Below are 20980 nucleotides of genomic sequence, written 5' to 3'. Positions count from 1 at the left end.
TATGCCATTTCGTATTGTTTATTCGTATGCCATAAACGAAGAATCTAACAATTTCTTGATTATAATCAAGTTTTTGACTGGGATTTATTCGTTTTAAATTTATAAAAATTATGTGTAGTCTGAATCTTAAAATTATCTCCCCTGGCTTCTAATTTATTTTTAACCAAAACAATCTGCCACTCAATGATAAATGTCAAATTTAATGAGTGCTAATGGCTTAATCCCTTTAATCTTCATTAAAGGGGACAATTAGGCTTAATTAATGATTAGATTAGTGATTAAAACTCGCTGAAAGTAGAAGCGACTGGATAACGCAGCTTATAAAATAGAGTTGCGTCCCTTGAATTATGACGTCAGCCATTGTTAGCTTCCATGACGACGGCGTCGTTTTCATAGTTGTTGTCCATCGTTGATTATTCGCTTCATTTCTGATGATATAAACCGGCGAAGACTTGGTAGAACATCGCCAAATACAGCAAAAATGTCTTACAACACAGAAGGAACCATCTACGACCTTATTGCCGTAGAGGAACAGAAAAAAGCTAAGCCACCAAGGTAAACATTTCATTTGATAAAACCTTTTTTCAATCTCAAGTTCTTCTGGCCTAATAATAAAACTCAGGACGCTCTGGTAAACAAAATTTAATTCAAGTTACGCCACGGCATCGTAACAGAATGACTTGTTTAGGTAAGGTTAAGGATAATAGATTGGGGCCTAGATTTAGATCATTTCTGTGTACCGGGTACTGACTGTTCTGCGGTTTAACTCACTGGTTGAAAATAGAAAACTCATTTCAAGTTATGGCTGTCGCAACTCTATCTCGCTTGTGAATGATGTGTTCACACAGAAAAAAGGTCCAAAGATCTGGGACTGGATAGAACAGGAGACATTCCAAGAATATTATCAGTACTATTTTGAGGCTGATATTCAAATTCTCTTAAGAAATATCTAAAAAAATTTAAAAGACTTTTTAATTTGCTCAGACAATAATAAAATTTAGAAGATCAAGAGATTTTTATTTAATTCTATCTTGTTTGTTCTAGGTATGTGTCTAAATTTAAAGATACAGTTAAAACAGAAACAACATCTAAGAGAGATGATCACAAGACAATGGGTCAGGCTAAAGTTCCTGTCCCTACTACAGATAACTACCTAAAAAAACATTCTAAAGAACCTGTTTTACCTACCCCAGAACGTAAGTCAGCATATTGGTGTTAATTAATGAATCAATTAAGGGACTGGATAATTGGGAATGGGCTATCTCTTGAAAGCACTGGAATGTGAAATTTTGACTTCTCCAATGCTTGGATTTTGTGACTTAAACAAAAGGTGTATTCTGAGAAGCATTAGACACTGAAAGTACCTTTTGTTCGTGTCACAAAATCCAAGCATTGGAGAGGACAGAAATTTGATTCAAGAATACATGTTTAAGAAGGCTGTCTTTAGACCCTAACTCAAGTGGCTTTTAAAAACAGAATTTATCCAAAAAACAGTTTAGTTTGTCAAAATAAACACCAAGTGACCGAAGGAAAGACAAGAAAATGTTCAATGTTCATTTTATTTACCTTTTACAGAAGACAGCGGTAAATTTACCTATGGGGATGAAGATCACAGAAAACCTCCAATTCCATCTAAGGATGATAAACCCCTGATGGGACTCAAAACAACCAAAAATTTCATCACTACCAACGCTGTACAGAATATAACCTCCGTGCCTAAACGCCCTGAGAAAAAATACGTTGATACACGAAATGGTGATGCTCATAATTTGATACCATCAGGATTAGAACCTGTTTATGTTCAGAAAAAGGTAAGCTTAATTCAACTTCAACTAGCTTCTAAGCTTACTAATGCAGGGGCATTTAAGGGTTTATAAAGAGGTTTTCTAACATTTTATACAGGTGTATTGGGGACACGCATCAATTTGCAACATTCCAATTTTCGATCAGATGTATGCGGTTTCTGCATTTCCACTAAAACTTAGTGTTTGATGTCACTAATTATGAATGGCCTTGTGTGATAAAGCATCTTGTACTATTCCAATTCGATCAGATGTCTGTGGTTCCTGCAATTCCACAAAAACTAAGCCTTTGATGACATCACTAATCGAGAAGGACCATATGTGATAAAGCATATTTTGTTATTAGTTACGTCATCAAACACTTTGATTTAGTCAAATTGCAGGAACCATAGAACTTTAATCGAAAATGACTCTATTCTTGAGACTGTATGGAAGTAAAATTCTTAGTTTGAGGTGGTTTTGAAAGAATTATGCAATTTTTTTTACATATATATTCAAGACCCAAATCAACCCACGAAAATAGCGAATCTGTCTATTTAATCAAATCTACAATTTTGAATGAATGTAAATGTGTTATTTTTTCATTCATTTCAATTCCGAACGTGTGTAAAAGATTCTGTTTTGTCCAATTTTCAGGAATTTGGTGAGGTACCAGAATATATCGTAAAGAGAAAGGAAGAAATGATAAAAGCACAAGACGAGTATAACCAGTATGTAGCAGAATACATGAGGCGAGGTGCCATGCAGAAATTAACAGAAGATGAAAGAAGGGCTATATTAGATGGTTTAAAGACAAACTGGGAAGATATCCATGATCAATACCAAGGTCTATCTGTTGTCACGGATACCGCACCCAAAAAGAACCGAAAAGAAAGAATGGAAGCCCAAATGAAACAATTAGAACGAGATATAGAAATGTTCGAAAAACATAAAATTATCTATATTGCTAATTAAAAAGAAGTTTAAAATTTTAATTGTAAATATTTTGAAGTGAAGAGCTTTCACAAACATCTGTACATATATCTAGGATCTTGTCTTTTCAATCAGAAGCTGGAGTAAAAAGGAGATGAATTCAAAGGGTTACTGTAAAGAGGTGTTCTGGGACACTGATAGCATCAATTTGTACCATTTCAATTTTCAATTAGATGTCTGTGGTTCCTTTAATTCCACTAAGAATAGGCCTTTTATGACGTCACTTAAGCAAAATATGCTTTATCACTTAAGGCCCTTTGAGATTAATGGCTTCATCAAATACTTTGTTTTAGTGGAATTGCAGGAACAACAGACATCTGATTGAAAAAGGTGCAAATTGATGCTACCAGTGTTTAGAAAACCAATTTACAATACCTTTGATTTTAATTGCGAAAGAATGTCAAGTCATAAATCTTGATTTTTTATAACTCACTAAGTCCTAGAAAATGGATTTTAGATAATTTTAAGTTTGCTATTTATATCGTTAATATGGAATTATCAAGAACAAAAGAATTTGTGATACATTCCAAACATTTGTGTCAAAGGAATGGAAACACTTAAATTTATGGTCAGAATAGCTACCATTCTAGGACACATGATACCACTTGATATATTTAAGTTCTTCAACCTCATCAAATAGTTTGATTCATTTTTCCTGTAACATGTAATTGTGATAATATTAAATTATACTCTATATATTACTAATTGATTTTTACAGTACAGTTAAACTGCTTAATGAAGACATGGAAATGAAATGACCTGGTAGGGCTAATGAAGACAGGCAACACCATGCAGTGTGCAATGAGGAAAATTTTGCCAGGACAGCTGCGTTAGCTTACTCTTTTTCCATCTGTCAAGGGATCTTTAACGTACACAGCTTGTAGTACACGGGGCCTCAGTTTATTGTCCAATCAGAACGACTAGATACTTTTTCCTTGTCAGCCCCTCTGACCTGCATCACTGACAGGGGGAAATGAGGTTGAAGGTATCATCTTAAACTATGCCTGGATTAGTCATTATTTGTAAATTATAAGATAATTGCTGTATGTTAGGTGATAAGGGTGTCAGGCATCAGGATTTTTTCTTATCTTGAGCAGGATTTGAACCCATGGCACCTATTGCCTAGTATACTTATCTCTAATTATATAAATAATTCATTGAAAAATAAAGTCAAAATTTAAAATTTTTATTATAAAACATCATAAAAAAATAGTGTTGTTAAAACGTGCCTGGCAAAAAAACAATCTTGACAATATTCCTGATACCCATAAAATGTTGAAAAAAGTCACAAAAATCACATCTAAATTGTTCACAGAAATAATCTAATAAAAATACCTGTTACCTCTGAAATGAGAATGAGAAACTCATCCTTAAAGACACTATAGCAATTAGAAGTCATAAGTTTTGAACACAATTCTCATGTAACTGAGTTGTGAGATAGTCTCTGGTAATGGCTATGGTGGGAAAATTTTCTACTATGACCAGCAAAATATTAAAAAAACAACAATTATTCTGAAATTCTACTTATGAAAACTATAAACCAAAATCTAGAGATAAACAGGTATTTGAAGCAGCTAATGAGGAAGTATATCAATCATAAGTGAGTAAGTATTTCATAATGAATAATGGTATTAATTAGAAGAGTTATAATAACAAATAAATAACTAATGACATCTTTAATTTAAAGCCAAGCATGGCTGGCAAACATTATATAATATTAGAATTCAGCATGAGAGATTTGATACTATCTGGTAACATTGTTTTAGATCCAGGCTTCACTTTCTCTACAATTCTAAACTCAAATCCTTTCTTCCCTTCCAACAAATCTCTTTCATGTTCCCAGCTGAATAGAGCGCCATCAGTTGACACCATAAATGGGTTCACTTCAATCACCCAAATTCTATCTGGAATGAAAAAAAAACCCATCTTTTTTCACAATCAAAATATTCTAAACTTATACCATAAATAAGCTAACTTTTAGCATTGCGATTTGGAAAGGTCTGTGAGTTTTCTGGGTTGGCGCTCGATTGAAGAGTTCTGAACAGGTTCCATTAGTTCCAATTCTGCATTCAAAGGCTCAAAAGCATAATTTTACATTCAAGATCTTAAATTTTCTTCTCTGCCATTTGAATTCTGTCTGCACCTACAATATTTTCGGCACATGTGGAAAGCGTTCTTAATTCTGTTCCAACTTGTTTTATTAAATGCCTGGTTGATTCCATGAATCCTGAACGTGCAGAAGCTACCAATCGAGCGCCCCCATGTGATGAAGTAATAATCGTATCATACTTCATAATAGAAGAGGCAAATGATTAAGCAATTTCTTTACCTTTACATATAGCAAAGTCTATAATAAACTGTTGAGGGAACTTGGCTGATAATCTCGGTTTAACTTCTTCCTTGTAAAAATCTTGTAATCTAGTTTGTATGCGATCCTTGTCTTCCTGTAGTCTCGGTGAAAATATGAGGTAGTTGTACTGTGATATCGCTGTCATTTCAGAATCAAAAACATACGCCCGAAATTCCATGTCTACATCAATATGCACAAATTCACGCACCACAAAATTTTCGTGGTAACGCTCTTTAATTTCTAACGCTAAAAGTAGATCTTGATAAATTCTTTCGCTCGACAACATGAATTGCATCACTTCCTTTGACGTCGAAACCTTCATCGCTTCAAACGCTGCTTGAAGTAAAGCAACTATCTGATCATTTTCATTCTGTCGCTTTTCCTCAGGTAATTTATTCAAAAACATTTTATACACTTCTCCAAACCTTTTCATAGCCATCGGCGCATCTTTCGGACTACGGCTGGAAGTTTTAACAAATGCAAAACCTTCAGCAGAACGAGAAATAACGTCTTTTAAAACGACATCAAGACGTTGAGAAAGACTATCAATAATTTCATGTTCTTCAACTTCTAATTTCGACCACAAATCCACTTTTGCAATTTGTGCTGGATTTAAATTTCGAAATAATCTCTCAAAAATTTTTATAAATGTTTCAGCTTCCTTCATTTTGACTTCACAGAATTGTGAAGGGAATGTAATATCCTGAAGAAAATGCAGCCACATTTCTGTGTTCACATCCAAGCAGGTGTTTTGATAATCGGTAATTTCCTGTTTTGATATAAATCCTGCCAATTTGGGACTGGAATAATCTTTGATTTCATGGTCTGATTTCTTCAATTTTGCTGATTTGATTTCTTCCAAAAAGCTCGCCATGATTTATCTGAAAAATAAAATTAGTCTATTCTGTTCAAAAGAGTTTGCTTAAAATGAAAAAATAAGTGTTTCATAACTTCACAAATTGCAAAATTAATATGGCTCTTTGTGATAAGTGACATCATCTAAAGCATCAATTTTTTAAAAAAAAGGATTCCCAATAAATCCCACAGGGCAGGGCTTTTCAACCTAGAAATAATGACCCCCAGGGAGGTAATTTGGAAAAATTTTTGTGTGGCATAAAAACTTTGCACAATTATAATTTATAATTTTTTTTTTCAGTCAGGCTATATTCCCCGACATGAGAAAATTTGCAGGGAAAATCTGTGAGAAAATCACAAAGCAGTAAGGAATTATAGGGGAAAAGGGGGTTAATGCAATCAATCGAGGACCATGAAAGAGTTATCAGGAAACCTGCTGCCATAGGGTAAGAGGTAAGAATGTTAGTAGTAAGCAATTTGATTATTAGGTGAAAATAAGGGGGCTAACACAAGCTTATAAACAAATTAACACTAGCATGCATTCCATTATAAAACATGACACATTCATACCTTAAACTTCAATCCTTAAATCTGATCCATGTCCATCTCGTTTTTTCAATTTATCTTCATTTTTCAATTTGGTTTTTTCTGTTCGGGTATGCCAGACTATGACTTCATTACAATTTTTAGCTTTTGGTTCCAAGTCTTCCATTTTAATATTCATATTAGTTAATAACGTAGATTCTTGATACCCTCGCTCCACTTTTAAACTGAATTTTGCATCAGGATATTTAAAAAATAGACTTAGATTGATGGCAAACCCTGCCATGTCCATGGGAAATGGTCTATCTGGTTTCCAAGCCGTGAACCATCCAGTAACTTTCCCATTTTTAACGAGCGGACTTTCGTATCTCAAAGCTCCACTTAAACCAACCGGCCACACTGATACTTTGTTTGTGTTCCGCAATTCTTTAAAAACCTGTAAACTGTACGTATTGTCATCGTCCATAAAATACACAACACCTTTTGACTGGCTATCGAGATTTGTTCGCAACCATTCCAACGCCGCATTACGCTGTAACACCCCTCGAGGCTTTAACCAATTCGGATCTGTAGTTTTCAGTTTATAATTAGGGGGTGTTAATGCTAAAAGATGGGTGTATGGCAAACCACATGACTTCAAAAAGTTTGTCACAAGTTCCGTCTTTGAGGTTGCATCTTCCACTATTATCCAATGAAAATTGGGCACATGGAGAAGGGTGTGTGAAAGTCGAACAAGCTCTGCTTTCTGCTCAATTCTCGTATAAGTTGGCGTTATGCCATAAATGACAGGCAAATTTTTGATATAATGTCTAGTCTTCGTTTTTTGTGGATCTACGACTACATTGTTTAGTTCTAATTTGTATTTCTTCAACTCCAAATCTTTTTGCAAAACTTCACTTTGGTATTTCAAAACTAAATTTTCCAGACGAGATGTTTCATCTTTCGGACACCAGAAGATATAGAGACAAAGAATGAATTCAATTGTTAGTAAAATAAAGACTTGTGATCGTTTAAAGCGTAAAGGCAGCATACCTTTCAAGTTCGCTATTTTGGTGATGTGTTGAGCGGAAGTTGAGTAACAAGTTTATCTGAACGACGTCCTCCCTTTTCCCTGCCGATTTTACAACTTGACGTTCAAATAAGTACACAATAGGCTAGTAGCGCATAAAACTCTTATCTGCAGTCACTGTGGTGTTCCTTTCAATCTGTCCAGCGATAACTTAAATCAGGCTTTTGCATTTTTGCGGAAATTTAACATCTATAAAGATAAACGTGAAGTATTGAGATACATTTTAGGCTAAGTTGACCAATTTCAATCTGTCATGATTTTAAAGTTCTGTAAGATTATACAAATCCAAATTTAAGACGCCACTGATTTTATTTGAGAAAAGAAAATTAAAAATGTCGGGTGCACGCGATTTGCCAGCAAACAGCAGATTATTTGTAATCTGTGGTAAAGGTGCCGAAGATTCGGCTTTCAGGGAAGCATTTTCAAAATATGGAGAGGTTGAAGATGTATGGGTGGTCAAAGATAGACGTACAAACGAAGATAAAGGTGATTTTATTTTGTCTTGATTTTGCAATAAAAATGGCGTCTTTGTGATTTGTCTCTCTGTACCATGTACGACGACTGAAGTTTGTGTCGATTGTTAACCAAGACGCCACAAATAGTGGAAAGGCAACCCTTTGGTTGTCATTATCTTTACTTTGCAGCCAAAATCAGATAATCTGAGAAGTAATTTTAGTTTTCTGTTTATAATTAGGTGTGGTGTACGTCAAAATGTCAAAAACATCAGAAGCTGCCTTGGCTATGGAGAGTTTGAATGGTCAGAAAATCCCCAATCACCATGGTACATTAAAGGTATGCTAACTAAGGACATTCATTACTGGTCATTGAGAATCCATTAATCCAACAATGAATTTAAGTGTAAGCTTACAGACCCAAATCAAAACCAATGACATAATATATTGGTACCCATTCACTACGTTTGTGACGACTGTGTGTGAGAACTTCATTATGCTCATGAAATGCTTGTGTTGTAACTCAGATTTTCAAGAAATGCGATCTTCATACAACTGACCTATTTCAGCCTGCTTCCCAACTATTTAATGTATAGTAGAGATCCATTACAAAGCAACGTGGTCATGTCTAACATTCAGCCTATGTGTTGCAAGAATTCAATGTAGCTGAGTCAGTGGGCTTGTGAATAGTCTGATTAGTCCGAAACATCTGCCTCTATTCCAGCCTCTGATGGATATTTTGACAGTTGTCAGCTGGAGTAGAGTCAGAAGAAAAAGACCTCCAAAGATGCGTTTTCTCTAACATAATATTGAATTACCTTTAAGATGATTGTAAATTAGTGTTGGGCATCACCGTAACTTTTTTGTTAGTTTCATCTGACTCTGTGGCCTTTGACCTTTTGGCTGTGCACACAATTTTAATAGATCAGTTTTCTCAAAAAAAACTTTGATGGAACCAGAGACATAACATAAATGGTGAAGGGAGAAAATAATGGTATGACTGAACTACAAAAATATTCATCTTTTCAAATCTACCTGGGTTTCACAGATCCGAGGTATCTAAATAGGTTTAAAACCCCTGCTCCTTCGGAGATGCGGAATGTCCCCATTTAACAGGGCGTATTTTTCTGTCTCTACACCAACTGACATGGTGGAATAGAGACCGGTGTTTCGGTCTATAATCTGATATGAGATAAAGGTAACTGAACTCTGTCTATCTTGTGTTTATTCTAGGTAGTTGTAGCCAGTAATAAATCAGAAGGGTCAAGAAACGATGCCAGAGAAGAAGAAAAAACACTGAGATTGTTTGTGATCGTCCCAAAAACATACAATGAGGCAGACTTACGGAAAGAATTTGAGGTAAGACTGTGAGACATATGGAACTGGTATGTACCAAGTTGATGGTTGACAGCAGTTATTTTGGTTTTTGGTGAATCAGCTCTAGTCTTTTCATGTCAAAGATCATAATTCTCTGGCAGGTGGTTCAAAGATGTAATCTACTTAATGTGACGAAGGTTGTTTATCACCCTTATGGTTTTTTAAAACAGCAATTTCACAATAAAAATTGTGTTAAATTTGAGTTGAATTGTGATCTTCATTAAAGGGACTGTAAAGACGTTTTCTAAAATTTTTATGTGTATCGGGAAACTGATAGCATCAATTTGTACTGGCATTCCAATTTTCATTCCAACGTCTGTGGTTCTTGCAATTTCACTAAAACTATCACGTTTTATGATGTCACTAGAGGGGAACCTCATAAATATTAATAGTCGCTTCCAGTAGCTCCTCTCTTCGGACTGAAACTTGGAATAGTACAAATTGATGATATCAGTGTCCTAGATACACATAAAAAATTTAGAAAACCTCTTTACAATCTCTTTAACGCAACCTGAAGCAGAAAAATAGGACTGTGGATTGTGTTTATTACAGCAATTTGGTGATTTGGAACATGTTAATATTGTAACAGATCGTAACACTGGCAACAATAAGGGATTTGGTTATGTAAAATATAGAAGACCCTATCACGCTGCCCTGGCCTTTGAGGGCTGTGATCCCAGTAAGTATAGTTCAACATCCAGTTTTGTCGACACTCAGTTTTTTTTTCTTTAAGCATTTTGGATAGCAAATCCTCATCAGGACAATTTAGTTTGGAATTGTTGTTTATGACCTCATTTTATGCTGTTAACATATGTATGAGATATAAAATCCTCATCAAGACAGCATATGAATTGAGTGTTAAATTTCAATTTTCGATTCATCTAACGATCTGTGATCATCTCCTGCTGATGTTTAAGATATCAATCCTTATCCAGGTGTCAAATTTCAATATTTTGTTTTGGTTAAGCCTACACAAAAAGTTTGCAAGCTCTTTGTACAGGAGTGAGAAATCAACATGACAACATTTCCAAAATTTTGAAATTTTTGGCTGTGAACTTGGCCGGTGCTTCTATTGGAGAGTATCTCCAACACCAGAATAAAAAGATTATCTTATGGTTTATTTCAGGTTTTAAGCCCAAATTTGCAGACCCACCCCGATCAAAGAATGATCACGACAACAGTTTTAATGGTGGGGCAGGGGGATTTGGAGGGAATAGGGACAGGTCCAATGATCGATATGGGGGTGGTATGGGTATGGATAGGTCACCCAGAGGTGCCAGAGGTAGGTTACAATTTATAGGTTACTAATTTCTGATTTCCAAATTATTACTGTTACAATATCAGACTGGATTACTAACATTATACACTAACTCATTTATAACTTTTACTAATAATTAAAGGGACAGGTTTGCCAATTGCACCTAGGTCTCAGAAATTTTTCAGCTGAGTTAAGTGGTAATAGTGTTCACAGCTCACTGTAGAAATTTGAGTCTTCAAATCCACGTATGTCCAGAATTATCTGCGTTAGAAAGTTCAAAAGAGGACTCGTCTTTCCCTGAGACTCTATCATATATAGAAAAGACATCTATAGAAATAGGAAAAGAAATTCCTAGTTTGAGATATTTTTGATTTTTTACATTCTAGTACTTCTGAAGACTATTTACATATATACTAAATCAACCCCCAAATCGGCAAATCTGTCCCTTTATTATTTGTTAGCAGGGGTAGTTTATTTTTATTATTTGACTAATTAACCCCATATTAAGGCAACTTACCTAAAATTAGCAAAGTATTCAAAGCTGTACTTAGCCTACTTTGTTTCAAAATTCATGTAGTTTGTATTGACTAAACGTAAAAGGATATATAATAGGTTTTTTAGTATCAGGGACACTGATAGCATCAATTTACACCATTCCAATTTTCAATCAGATGTCTGTTGTTTCTGCAATTCCACTAAAACTAAGTGTTGAATAACGTCACAAATCGCAAAGATGGGTTTCCTTATTTTTTTAGAGTCAAATTAAGAAAACTATTTGATTAATAGGTGTTTCTAATGAATTATCATGTATTCTTAATCATGTCATTATGTTCTTATTGTATTTAAATAAGAATTTTAATCAATCATAATTGTCCATGTATGAACAGTCTGGATAAACAAAAAAGACTGTTTGACCTTTCTTGATTGGTCACTTATTGGAATTCTGCTGGTGATTCTCCTCCAATTTAACTAATTATGAATTAATTATAGACATGTGAGACAAACTGGTATTTTTGCAAGTCATTAGAACACCTCTTCTTTCTATTCATATAAGTATTACCATTTTCATTTTCATTTTCATAAATGAAAATAAGGGAACTCATCTTTGAATGTGATAAAGCATATTTTGGGATAAGTTACGTTATCAAACACTTATTTTACGTTGAATTTTTTGTCAGACTTGTGATTGAAAATTGGAATGGTGTAAATTGATGCTGTCAGTGTCCCCGATACACATAATTTTTTTTAGAAAAACCTTTTAACAATTCCTTTAAGAAATTAGCTAAGTATCTTAGGCTATAGTTGGCCTAGTTTGTTTTAAGATTCATATAGTTTATCTTGACTTACTAATTTACTAATCAATTATTCAGGCAACTCGAAACTATCTACATCTATTGATGTCAACACTGATTATACTTTTGATGGTATTTCTTATAAACTTAGTTAGATTTTCATGTTGAATTGTTCTGTTAGACCAGGGGTTTTCAATCTTTGGGTAATTCGAAATTTTTGCTGGGTAATGAGGCGCTTTGCAGTCAATTTTTGACAATTATTTTAAGTCGTTCTCATGTAAAAGTTTGCAGGGAAAACCTAAGAAAAAATAGCTAAATAGTAATGGTACAGGATAATGAAATCAATCAAGGAACCAGAAAAGGGTATTGGAAAGAAAAAGGTTGAGGACTCCTGATTTTACAGAAGCGTATTAGGGCCATTCATTTTTTTTTTTTTTTTTTGCAATTTTTAAGTTAGTATGTTGAATTTTCAAGTTAGTATCTTGAATTTTCAAGTTAGTATCTTGAATTTAGTCACTAACATAGATACTAACTTGAAAATTCAAGATACTAACTTGAAAATTCAAGATACTAACTTGAAAATTCAACATACTAACTTGAAAATTCAAGATACTAACTTGAAAATTCAAGATACTAACTTGAAAATTCAACATACTAACTTGAAAATTCAACATACTAACTTGAAAATTCAACATACTAACTTGAAAATTCAACATACTAACTTGAAAATTCAACATACTAACTTGAAAATTCAAGATACTAACACATGCTAACTCGAAAATTTAAAAAAAAAAAAATGAATGGCGCTAATACGCTTCCGTATGATTTTAAGCATGCTTGGATCCATTTTAGAAATTTTTAAGTTGAATTTATTCATAACTTTTTCTTGATAGTTAGAATGATAGATCCTAATTTAACTAACAGGTGTTTTACAACTATGTCATACTATCTTGATTATTTAAATGTGTTGATATTAAAACCAATGAACACTATTGAACACATTTTTATAATGTCCCTGAACACTATTGAACATATAGGGTCCCTGAACACTATATTGAACACTGTATTTACAGGAATGAAAAGAAGTTTTGATGATGATCTAGGTTATGGTTTCATGCATGAAAATAGAATGGATCGAGGTGGACGTGAGTTTATTTTTTTTCATTCAATGATTCTTGTTGAGTGAATATTTTGAAATTTGTCATTATTGGCATTGTTTTGCTGATGTCTATTGGGTCTAACAGTTATTCTTTTGTAAGCAATAATTTAGGTTAATGAAGTTTCCCTAATTGAACACTGCATGTCTGTCTCCATTAGTCCAGTTAAGACCTTATTTGCACGTCAGCCATATTGAATCCAGACCGAGGCTATGATGCAAACAATGAGGTTATCACTTTGTGGAAGTTGATCGTGTGTTCAGTGACGTCACATAGGTTATTTCTGAATATTATGATGTCACCATCTAATAATGATGTTATATGCCTTATGAACCTCGCTTTTAGTGTCTCAAAAACCAGGCATGAATAAGGTAGAAGCAAAGGCCTAGGTCACAAGTAGTCTTGCGTTATCAACCTTTTCTCTCTTTGTTTCAGCGCCACCTATAGGTGATATGATGGACATGATGGGAAATTACCCCAACCCCTCAAGTCAGACACGGCTTCAGATTGTAGCTTCACCTGGTCTATCTAACGCCTATCTTGCTAGACTGGCTAACCTGGTACCAGGATTAGAATATTGTGACTTGAACGAACAGACTGGTAGGTAATCTGACCTTAAAGGGATTGTAAATAGGTTTTTTTATAGGAATCACAGAACCCATTGGTTTTTCATTTTGCTTGTGGGTAACTACTGAAAGTGTAGTGGCGTTAAGTTAGTGGTCTGAGAAGTTGGTGAATGGAATCCCAAATAGTTTACTAAAATTGTTGGTTACTATTATGACAATAGACATTAACCACTCCTATCAACTACATAAACAAAGCTATGAATTTTTATATATATATTGAAACGATTAAAGTTAACAAGTATCGCATCGTGTATCGTGACTGTTGTATTGTGATACATATCATATTGTGACCCGTGTATTGTGATACATATCATATTGTGACCCTTGTATTGTGATACATATCATATTGTGACCCTTGTATTGTGATACATATCATATCCTGCCATGATTGGCGATACCCAGCTTTAGTCCAAAATACCGTTGGCAACTAATGTTTATAAGCGCAGACCTGGCTTAAAAATTTCTTCCTCTTTGTTAAACAGTATCCACATTATTTTCTCTGACAGGAATGGCGTACGTACGATATACTAGTCCACAATGTGCTGCCTACGCTAGAGATAAGCTGGATGGATTTGAATATCCAATAGGATCTAGATTAATGGTGAGGTATCCAGAGGAAGGCACAGAAGCTCGAGGATACGGATCCAAAAGGTATGTTTGTCTCCAGGTGGAGTGGTAGCCTTAAAAATTATGAACTTGTCAGTAGGTGTATTTCAAATTTATCAGAAAAATGATTTGAAATTTGAATGGATAGCAGAAAGAAAGAGATCTTAACATCGTCTCTCAAAAAACATTATCAGGAGTTGAGAATATCAAACTTATAGCAAACATTTTAACAACCTCTTAGGATGACCAACAAGTTGAAATTTTTAAACTAGGTTAAAATGAGTTTTCGTTCATCAGTGAACTTACCTGGTGTCATAACTATACAACAGAATCTCTCTATAATACAATAAATCTATAAAACTAAGTAATAATCCATTAAACTAAGTAATTTTAAAACATGCTTAGAAGAGTTTTTCAATAATTATTTAGTTTAATAGATATATCATCTTATATAGAGATTCTATTCTTTAGTCCTGACACCTGGTAAGTCTAACTGATGAATATATACTCTTATTAACCAAGTTTGAGACTATTTATGTCTATTCTAAGAGGTAGCATACCTTAAAGGAATAAAGACTGGATAATTCTGTTCAATAAGTCAAAGACCTCACCCTTATTTTGAAAATATATAGGGGTCGTTGAGTACAAATCAATCAGGCTTATACGTGTACTTAAAATTGAATCAAAAAATTTTCACTGGACAATTAATTGGTACAAGCCAAGTCGACACTCTGACAAAAGTTTCAACAGAAGATTTTCCTAATGATTTCAACAAAGATTGTTTCATCACAAACAAAACTGGTTGAGAAGACATGACAGTGAGTGAATGGTTGACGTTTGGTTCTGTTCGAGTTTTGAGTTTTGTTGTTGTTTACTGAATGTTTGTTTGTTTGTTGGTTCTTTGAACATTTAGTTCTGTTTCTGCAAATATTTCTTTAAAAAAGAAGAACAATCTTGAGAAATCCAAAAAGGTTAAATGGCTGACACTCTTTGCCATTGAGAATGTTTGAGACTTGATTACCAAGACAGAGAAAGCTATGACATTTAAGAGTGTCTTCTCTGAGCAAGACACAATATTAGCTCTCTACTGTCATTTTTGCACAAAATGACTAAAAATCACACATAGGTGGCACTTGATGGAGAATTCTGAACAGGCTCTGTCAGTTCCAATTCTTACCTCAATCAAACAGTACAGAAACAAATAATGTTACATTCAAAATTTTCCCTCCAATTTCCTTCTCAGCCATTTTGAATTCTTTCTGGAACTACTATTTTTTTCGGCAGATGTGGAATGCCTTATTGACTCTTTTGAATGTGCAGAACTCGCCATTCGAGCGACCCCCTTAGTACTTCTGCAAAATTTGAAATTTTGACCAAGTGTGGAAGAGTTCAAAAAAAAAGTGGATGACTGACACAGTGTAACCAACAGTATATAAGTATCAACAAGCCTTGCATAGTACCTTACTAAAAATGACTTACTTTTTCAGGACTATTTACAAACTTGTTTCATCTTTTGACCACTCTTCTTTCAGATTCCGATAAGCAACTTACCTGGACGACATTTTTAACAGACCCTGGAAGACAGGACGCAGATATCATTTGTAAATAGTTTCATAGACGTACCTTATATACAGAAAACTAGACAACTTTATTCTTCCATATAAGACGACAGACACCTTTTGGATGACAGACACCTTTTGGATGTAACGGAAACTTATTGACTGTGACACTTAGAAGACCAACTTATGGAAATAGAAACCTTCAGAAGACCACACTTCAGGAAATGATATCGACCTTTTGGATAATAAGACAGACCATGACCGTTGGAAGACCACGTTTTTGGAAAACTAAACAACTCTCAGACGATCATTGTACGTTTGGAAAATGAAAGTGACTTATGAGAATATGATAACGACAGCGAACATCTTGGATACAATATAATGAGACAGACCGCAAAGAATCAAAACTCTTAGATAGTGACCGTCAGAAGACCACGTTTTTGGAAAACTAAGCAACTCTTAGACGACAATTATAAGTTTGGAAATATATAGTAAGGGTGACAGCAAACAATTTGGATACAATACCAATTCTTAAGATCAGCATAGGACCTCTTGGAGGTTTTTGGATGACCTTTGACACCAGAAGAAGACAGTGGACAACAAGATGGACAACACAAGGACAATGGCTTATATATATATATATATATATGGGGGAAAGTGGTTGTGCCAGCTCATTAGATATAGATTTTTCTGTTGTAACATTTTCATTAGGTGACGCACACTGAATTCACTTTTTGTTGGCGTCAAACCCCAGCGTAAGGGAATGCAGGAATTTGATTGGCTGGCAATGTCATCAAACAGACATGTTCAAGAAGGCCGTCTTTAGAGCCTAACTAAAGTGGATATATTAACAAAAAAAACTAATAAAGAAGGAAAGCTTAAACTGGAATAATTCTAAATATTGACAAAGCTAAGCTCTGTAATTTTGATTTTTGGTTGTACGCACTTATCAAATACTTCTCAAACCTTCATGCTATTTTTAAAGTGCTATTGAATTTAAATGGTTTTATATAGTTTCTAAGAGGTTTCTATCAAATATACACACCCCTATCAAATTTCCTGAGTAATTTATAAAACAAACTTCAATTTTTGTAAGCTTCCATGATTCTTTTTAATTTTATTTTATAACATAAATCATGTAAATTGACGTAAATTATGTACAAGACATGATAAGGCCCGCAACAATTTCAGGTATATTGACGACAATTATGTTTGAACTGTAAATTATGTTAGAACTATTAACATAGACTTGTAGTCTGAATTGTAAAGTCTTATGTTGAAGACTTGATAAGGCCCGCAACAATTTAGACGTAAATTATGTTTGAACTATTATCATAGACTTGTAGTCTGAATTATTATTTTGTATGTAAGACCTGGTTTAGATTATGATGTATATTGAAGTAAATTATGTTTGAACCTTAACGTAAAATTGTAGTTTTGCATTCAAGAAATGATATAGTCCGCAACGATGTATAATGACATAAATTATGTTTGAACCTTTAACATACAACAATTTGATGTATTTTGACATTACTCATGATTGGACTTTTAATTATGTTTGAACTATTAACATAGACTTGTAGTTTTTGATTTGTAAAATCTTATATTCAAGACGTGATAAAGCCTGCAGCATTTTTATGTTTTTGGACTTAAATTATGTTTGAACCGTTACGTCAACTTATAGTTTGTAAACTGTACATTTTATATCTTAGGCTCATAACGTAAACAAAACGAAAGTAGCGTGTCATTAAATGTTTTGATTAATATGGACGATACAGAATTGAGTAAGATTTACGGTAAAGAAGGGAAGCTGACAGAAAATTAAACCCGTACTTAGGAATATTTAGGAAAGAATGTGTTCTTATCTCTTCAAACGGGTGGCTGCAAATCCATTTTATGTTTTGTTTACATGACCTTCTTTTTCGTTCTTCCTCAACCGCGATCTGATTTTTGGTCAGATATAAATAACACCAATCTCATATCCAAGCCCACAAACCAAAGTGTAATGGGCTTATTTTAATATGGGTAAATAAGACCAGGCCAAAACCCGTATTCAGGATACAATGTGTTGTGACGAAAATTATGTTTGAACCTTATTTCACTACTGTTGTTTGTAATTTGGTGTTCAATGTTCAATGACTATTTTAAAACTTTTTACATTCTTCCACCATGTTTTAGTTATAGACTTTGTAAGCTATTGTGTACTTTATTAACATTTGTTCTAGACTCTTTTTAGAAATAAATAGATCTAGACCTCAACTAGACACTTTTCTGACCCAATTATTTACTCATGGCCAAAATAAGGCGACTGTTGATTTTCAAGAATACCTGTAGTCTAAGCCTTCTGAGACAGGGCTGTTTATTCATTTTTTTTCAGTCGGAAATTTTTCAACGACCTGTTAAATTTGATCTCAATTCCCCCTTGGAGAGAAGGTCTATTATATCATAACCTACCGCACAGATATTGTCATGATGTTTGGCAAAAGAAAGGTCATCTGTATCTGATTTCAGAATCTGAGACCTTAAAGGGATTGTAAAGTGGTTTTCTGACTTCCTTATGTGTATCAAGGATACTGATAGCATCAATTTGCACCTTTCCAACTTTTAATCAGACGTCTGTGGTTCCTGCAATTTCACTGTCTTTGATCACCTTTGGGACAGGCCAAAAAGATACCAAATTGTTATCTAATTTAGATTAAGTTGGTGTCAAACAAAATCGTCTTTTGTATCATCCCCTCATGATAATAATTGTAACATGAGTATTAATAGCCCAAACACACTGTTCTTTATTTCAGTTCAAACAATGGTTTTCCTTCAGAGGAGAGAGTGAGTAGACTTTAGATTTTTGACCATTAGCCCTCAAAACATGTGTTTACATCCCATGAAATGTTAAACAAAGCAAAATCATTTTAACGGGAGAGATGCGCAATCTTCGGGGGTTTATTTGGGTCTTGAATATATAGGTCTTCAAAAATACTAGAAATGTACAAAAATGGCATAATAATTCCTTCAAAAATATCTCAAACTAGCAGTTTCATTGCCAGTTTCAATATATCACAGAGTATCTTAAAATGATGAGTCGTCTTTTTAACTTTCAAACGCAGATAATTCTGTACACGCATTGATTTGAAGGCTCAAATTTGGATAGTGAGCTATGAACACTATTACTGATTAGCTTAGCTAAAAAATTCCTGTTTCCGAGACCAAGGTACGATTAGTTAAAAAAAATGGGGCACGTGTCTCTTTAGAATGATTAAAAAATATTTTGATGCCAATGAAATACTGAGCATGATGAAACAATGGATGATTTATCAGGCTGCTTTATTGATGCCAGTCAAATACATTTTTGGCCTTATGTTTATTTATTTTGTGTTAATCTTCAGTTACCAGGTGGAAGTGAACCACGAGAACGTGTCCAGTACTGTAATATTCCCCTACCACTCCCTCAACCCCTGAGGACGGAGGATTCCCTGGTAGAACAGAGGTTATTTATAGTATGTCAACCTGCGGCCGTCCAGGAACAGATTTTACGTGATGCTTTCTGTAGATTTGGTAACTTGATAGATGTCTATTTATTGGCAGGTAAGATGAAAATTTCACAAAAAAAACAGGAAATTCATAAAAAGCAGACTTCACGCTCAAAGGAATTGTAGAGAGCTTATCTAAATTTTGTATTCGGTTTGGGGACACTGATAACAGCAATTTACACCATTCCAATTTTCATTCCGACGTCTGTGGTTCAAACTAAGTGTTTGATGACGTCACAAATTACGAATGGTCTTGCATGATAAAGCATATTTGTGATTAGTGATGTCATCAAACACAGTAGAATTGCAGGAACCACAGACATCTGATCGAAAATTAGAATGGTGTAAACTGACCTAAAATCTATGCTACAAACAAGAGGTTTTTGGAAGGACCCTCGTGCAATAGGCAACATGCCAAAACTGAGATGGGAAACTTATGTGATGTGCATGTTGAATATCCTTGGGCAGTTAGTTTTTAAAATGAAATGAAATGAATGGAGTTTTATGTCCTACTTTTCTGTACCATGCGGGCTACTGAAGACGGACAACGCCATGCAGAGTGCAATGAGGGAAGTTTTTCCCGGACAGCTGCATTTGCCTGCTATTTTTCGATTTCTAACTTTGGAGGGTTCTTTAACGTGCATAGGGGGAAATCGGGTTGAAACATCAGAGAGTATTATCTCAACTGGTTCTTTAATAATCTGCAGCAATCTGACAAAACTTCTTACATTGCACACTGCATGGCATTGCATGTATTGAATAGACTTTACAAATAAAAAAAATGTCTGTCTCCAGGTCGAAATTATGGCTATGCAAAATACGCAACAAAAGAAGATGCAATGAGAGCAATACAGAGTTTACATGGTCAGAATTTAGCTGGTCAGAGAATTAAAGTTTTAGAAGCTGAACCACCTAAATCTGGGGAAGGAGATGACCCTCATGATCATAATGGTATGAAAAAACTCAAATATGAGGAATCCAGGAGCATGGTAAGTGTTGGCATAGCTTTTTACATGTCAGCATTTATGGATTTTTTTTTTTTTTTTTAAATGTATATAGACCAATAGATCTTATTCAGGCCTCACCCATAAAGCATCAGCCATATTGCATTCAGAAGAAGGCTCATAACGCAGACACATAGATAAATCATATTTTGGTCTCAAAAACATAAGTTGTTCCTCTAAACTCAGTAATAATGATCACAGTTTACCATCAAAATTTGAGACTTCCAATCCATGGGAATCTATAATTATCAACGTGCGAGAAATGTCATTTTGACGTCATGTGTATACAGTAGACTCAATCATCCTTGTCTCACTTCGTTTATGCACAGCTGCATAGGATGATGATTTGGTGTTAAAAGACTTAACCAATTTTCTCGCTGTTGATCAGATGTTACATTTCCTTTTTCTTATTGGACATCACCATCTCTAATGATGTAATTTGTGGTATAAACCTCGCATTTGCTGGTTCCAAAAACACATCTTGAGACTGGCAAAGACCTTAGTAGCCCCTTTGTATTTTAAGACCAAGCC

The 20980-nt window shown here is 34.3% G+C and overlaps 3 protein-coding genes across 3 annotated transcripts; 2 read left to right on the top strand and 1 right to left on the bottom strand.

The window, feature by feature from the left end:
* The first annotated feature begins 366 nt into the window (after positions 1–366).
* Positions 367–3475, top strand: LOTGIDRAFT_199949 (hypothetical protein). The gene is made up of 4 exons (XM_009049165.1): positions 367–555; positions 1045–1196; positions 1576–1811; positions 2439–3475. Exons 1-4 carry the CDS (start codon positions 482–484, stop codon positions 2754–2756), a joined length of 780 nt encoding a protein of 259 aa, XP_009047413.1. The 5' UTR covers positions 367–481; the 3' UTR covers positions 2757–3475.
* A 3075-nt stretch (positions 3476–6550) lies between these two features.
* On the bottom strand, positions 6551–7552 carry LOTGIDRAFT_138821 (hypothetical protein; the record flags this gene model as incomplete). Its single annotated transcript, XM_009049164.1, has 1 exon — positions 6551–7552. One exon carries the CDS (start codon positions 7550–7552, stop codon positions 6551–6553), a length of 1002 nt encoding a protein of 333 aa, XP_009047412.1.
* A 386-nt stretch (positions 7553–7938) lies between these two features.
* LOTGIDRAFT_92684 (hypothetical protein) lies at positions 7939–20365 on the top strand (the record flags this gene model as incomplete). The annotated part of the gene is made up of 10 exons (XM_009049163.1): positions 7939–8077; positions 8286–8383; positions 9277–9402; positions 9973–10099; positions 10547–10706; positions 13404–13443; positions 13622–13727; positions 14260–14412; positions 19309–19500; positions 20241–20365. Coding segments are annotated over 10 exons (1266 nt in total), but the record flags the coding sequence as incomplete, so codon positions are not given.
* Positions 20366–20980: the final 615 nt, after the last annotated feature.

This window comes from Lottia gigantea, assembly GCF_000327385.1.
Source record: "Lottia gigantea unplaced genomic scaffold LOTGIsca_130, whole genome shotgun sequence".
Classification (NCBI taxonomy): Eukaryota; Metazoa; Mollusca; class Gastropoda; family Lottiidae; genus Lottia; species Lottia gigantea.
Note: the sequence above shows the minus strand (reverse complement) of the source record. Positions and strands in the feature narration are given on the sequence as shown.

Excerpts from the sequence above, each read along its gene's own strand:
- LOTGIDRAFT_199949 (XM_009049165.1), top strand. The coding sequence starts at position 482 with ATGTCTTACAACACAGAAGGAACCATCTACGACCTTATTGCCGTAGAG. Across the intron at positions 1,197-1,575 it reads TGTTTTACCTACCCCAGAAC|AAGACAGCGGTAAATTTACC; the intron begins GTAAGTCAGCAT and ends TACCTTTTACAG. Across the intron at positions 1,812-2,438 it reads CTGTTTATGTTCAGAAAAAG|GAATTTGGTGAGGTACCAGA; the intron begins GTAAGCTTAATT and ends TCCAATTTTCAG.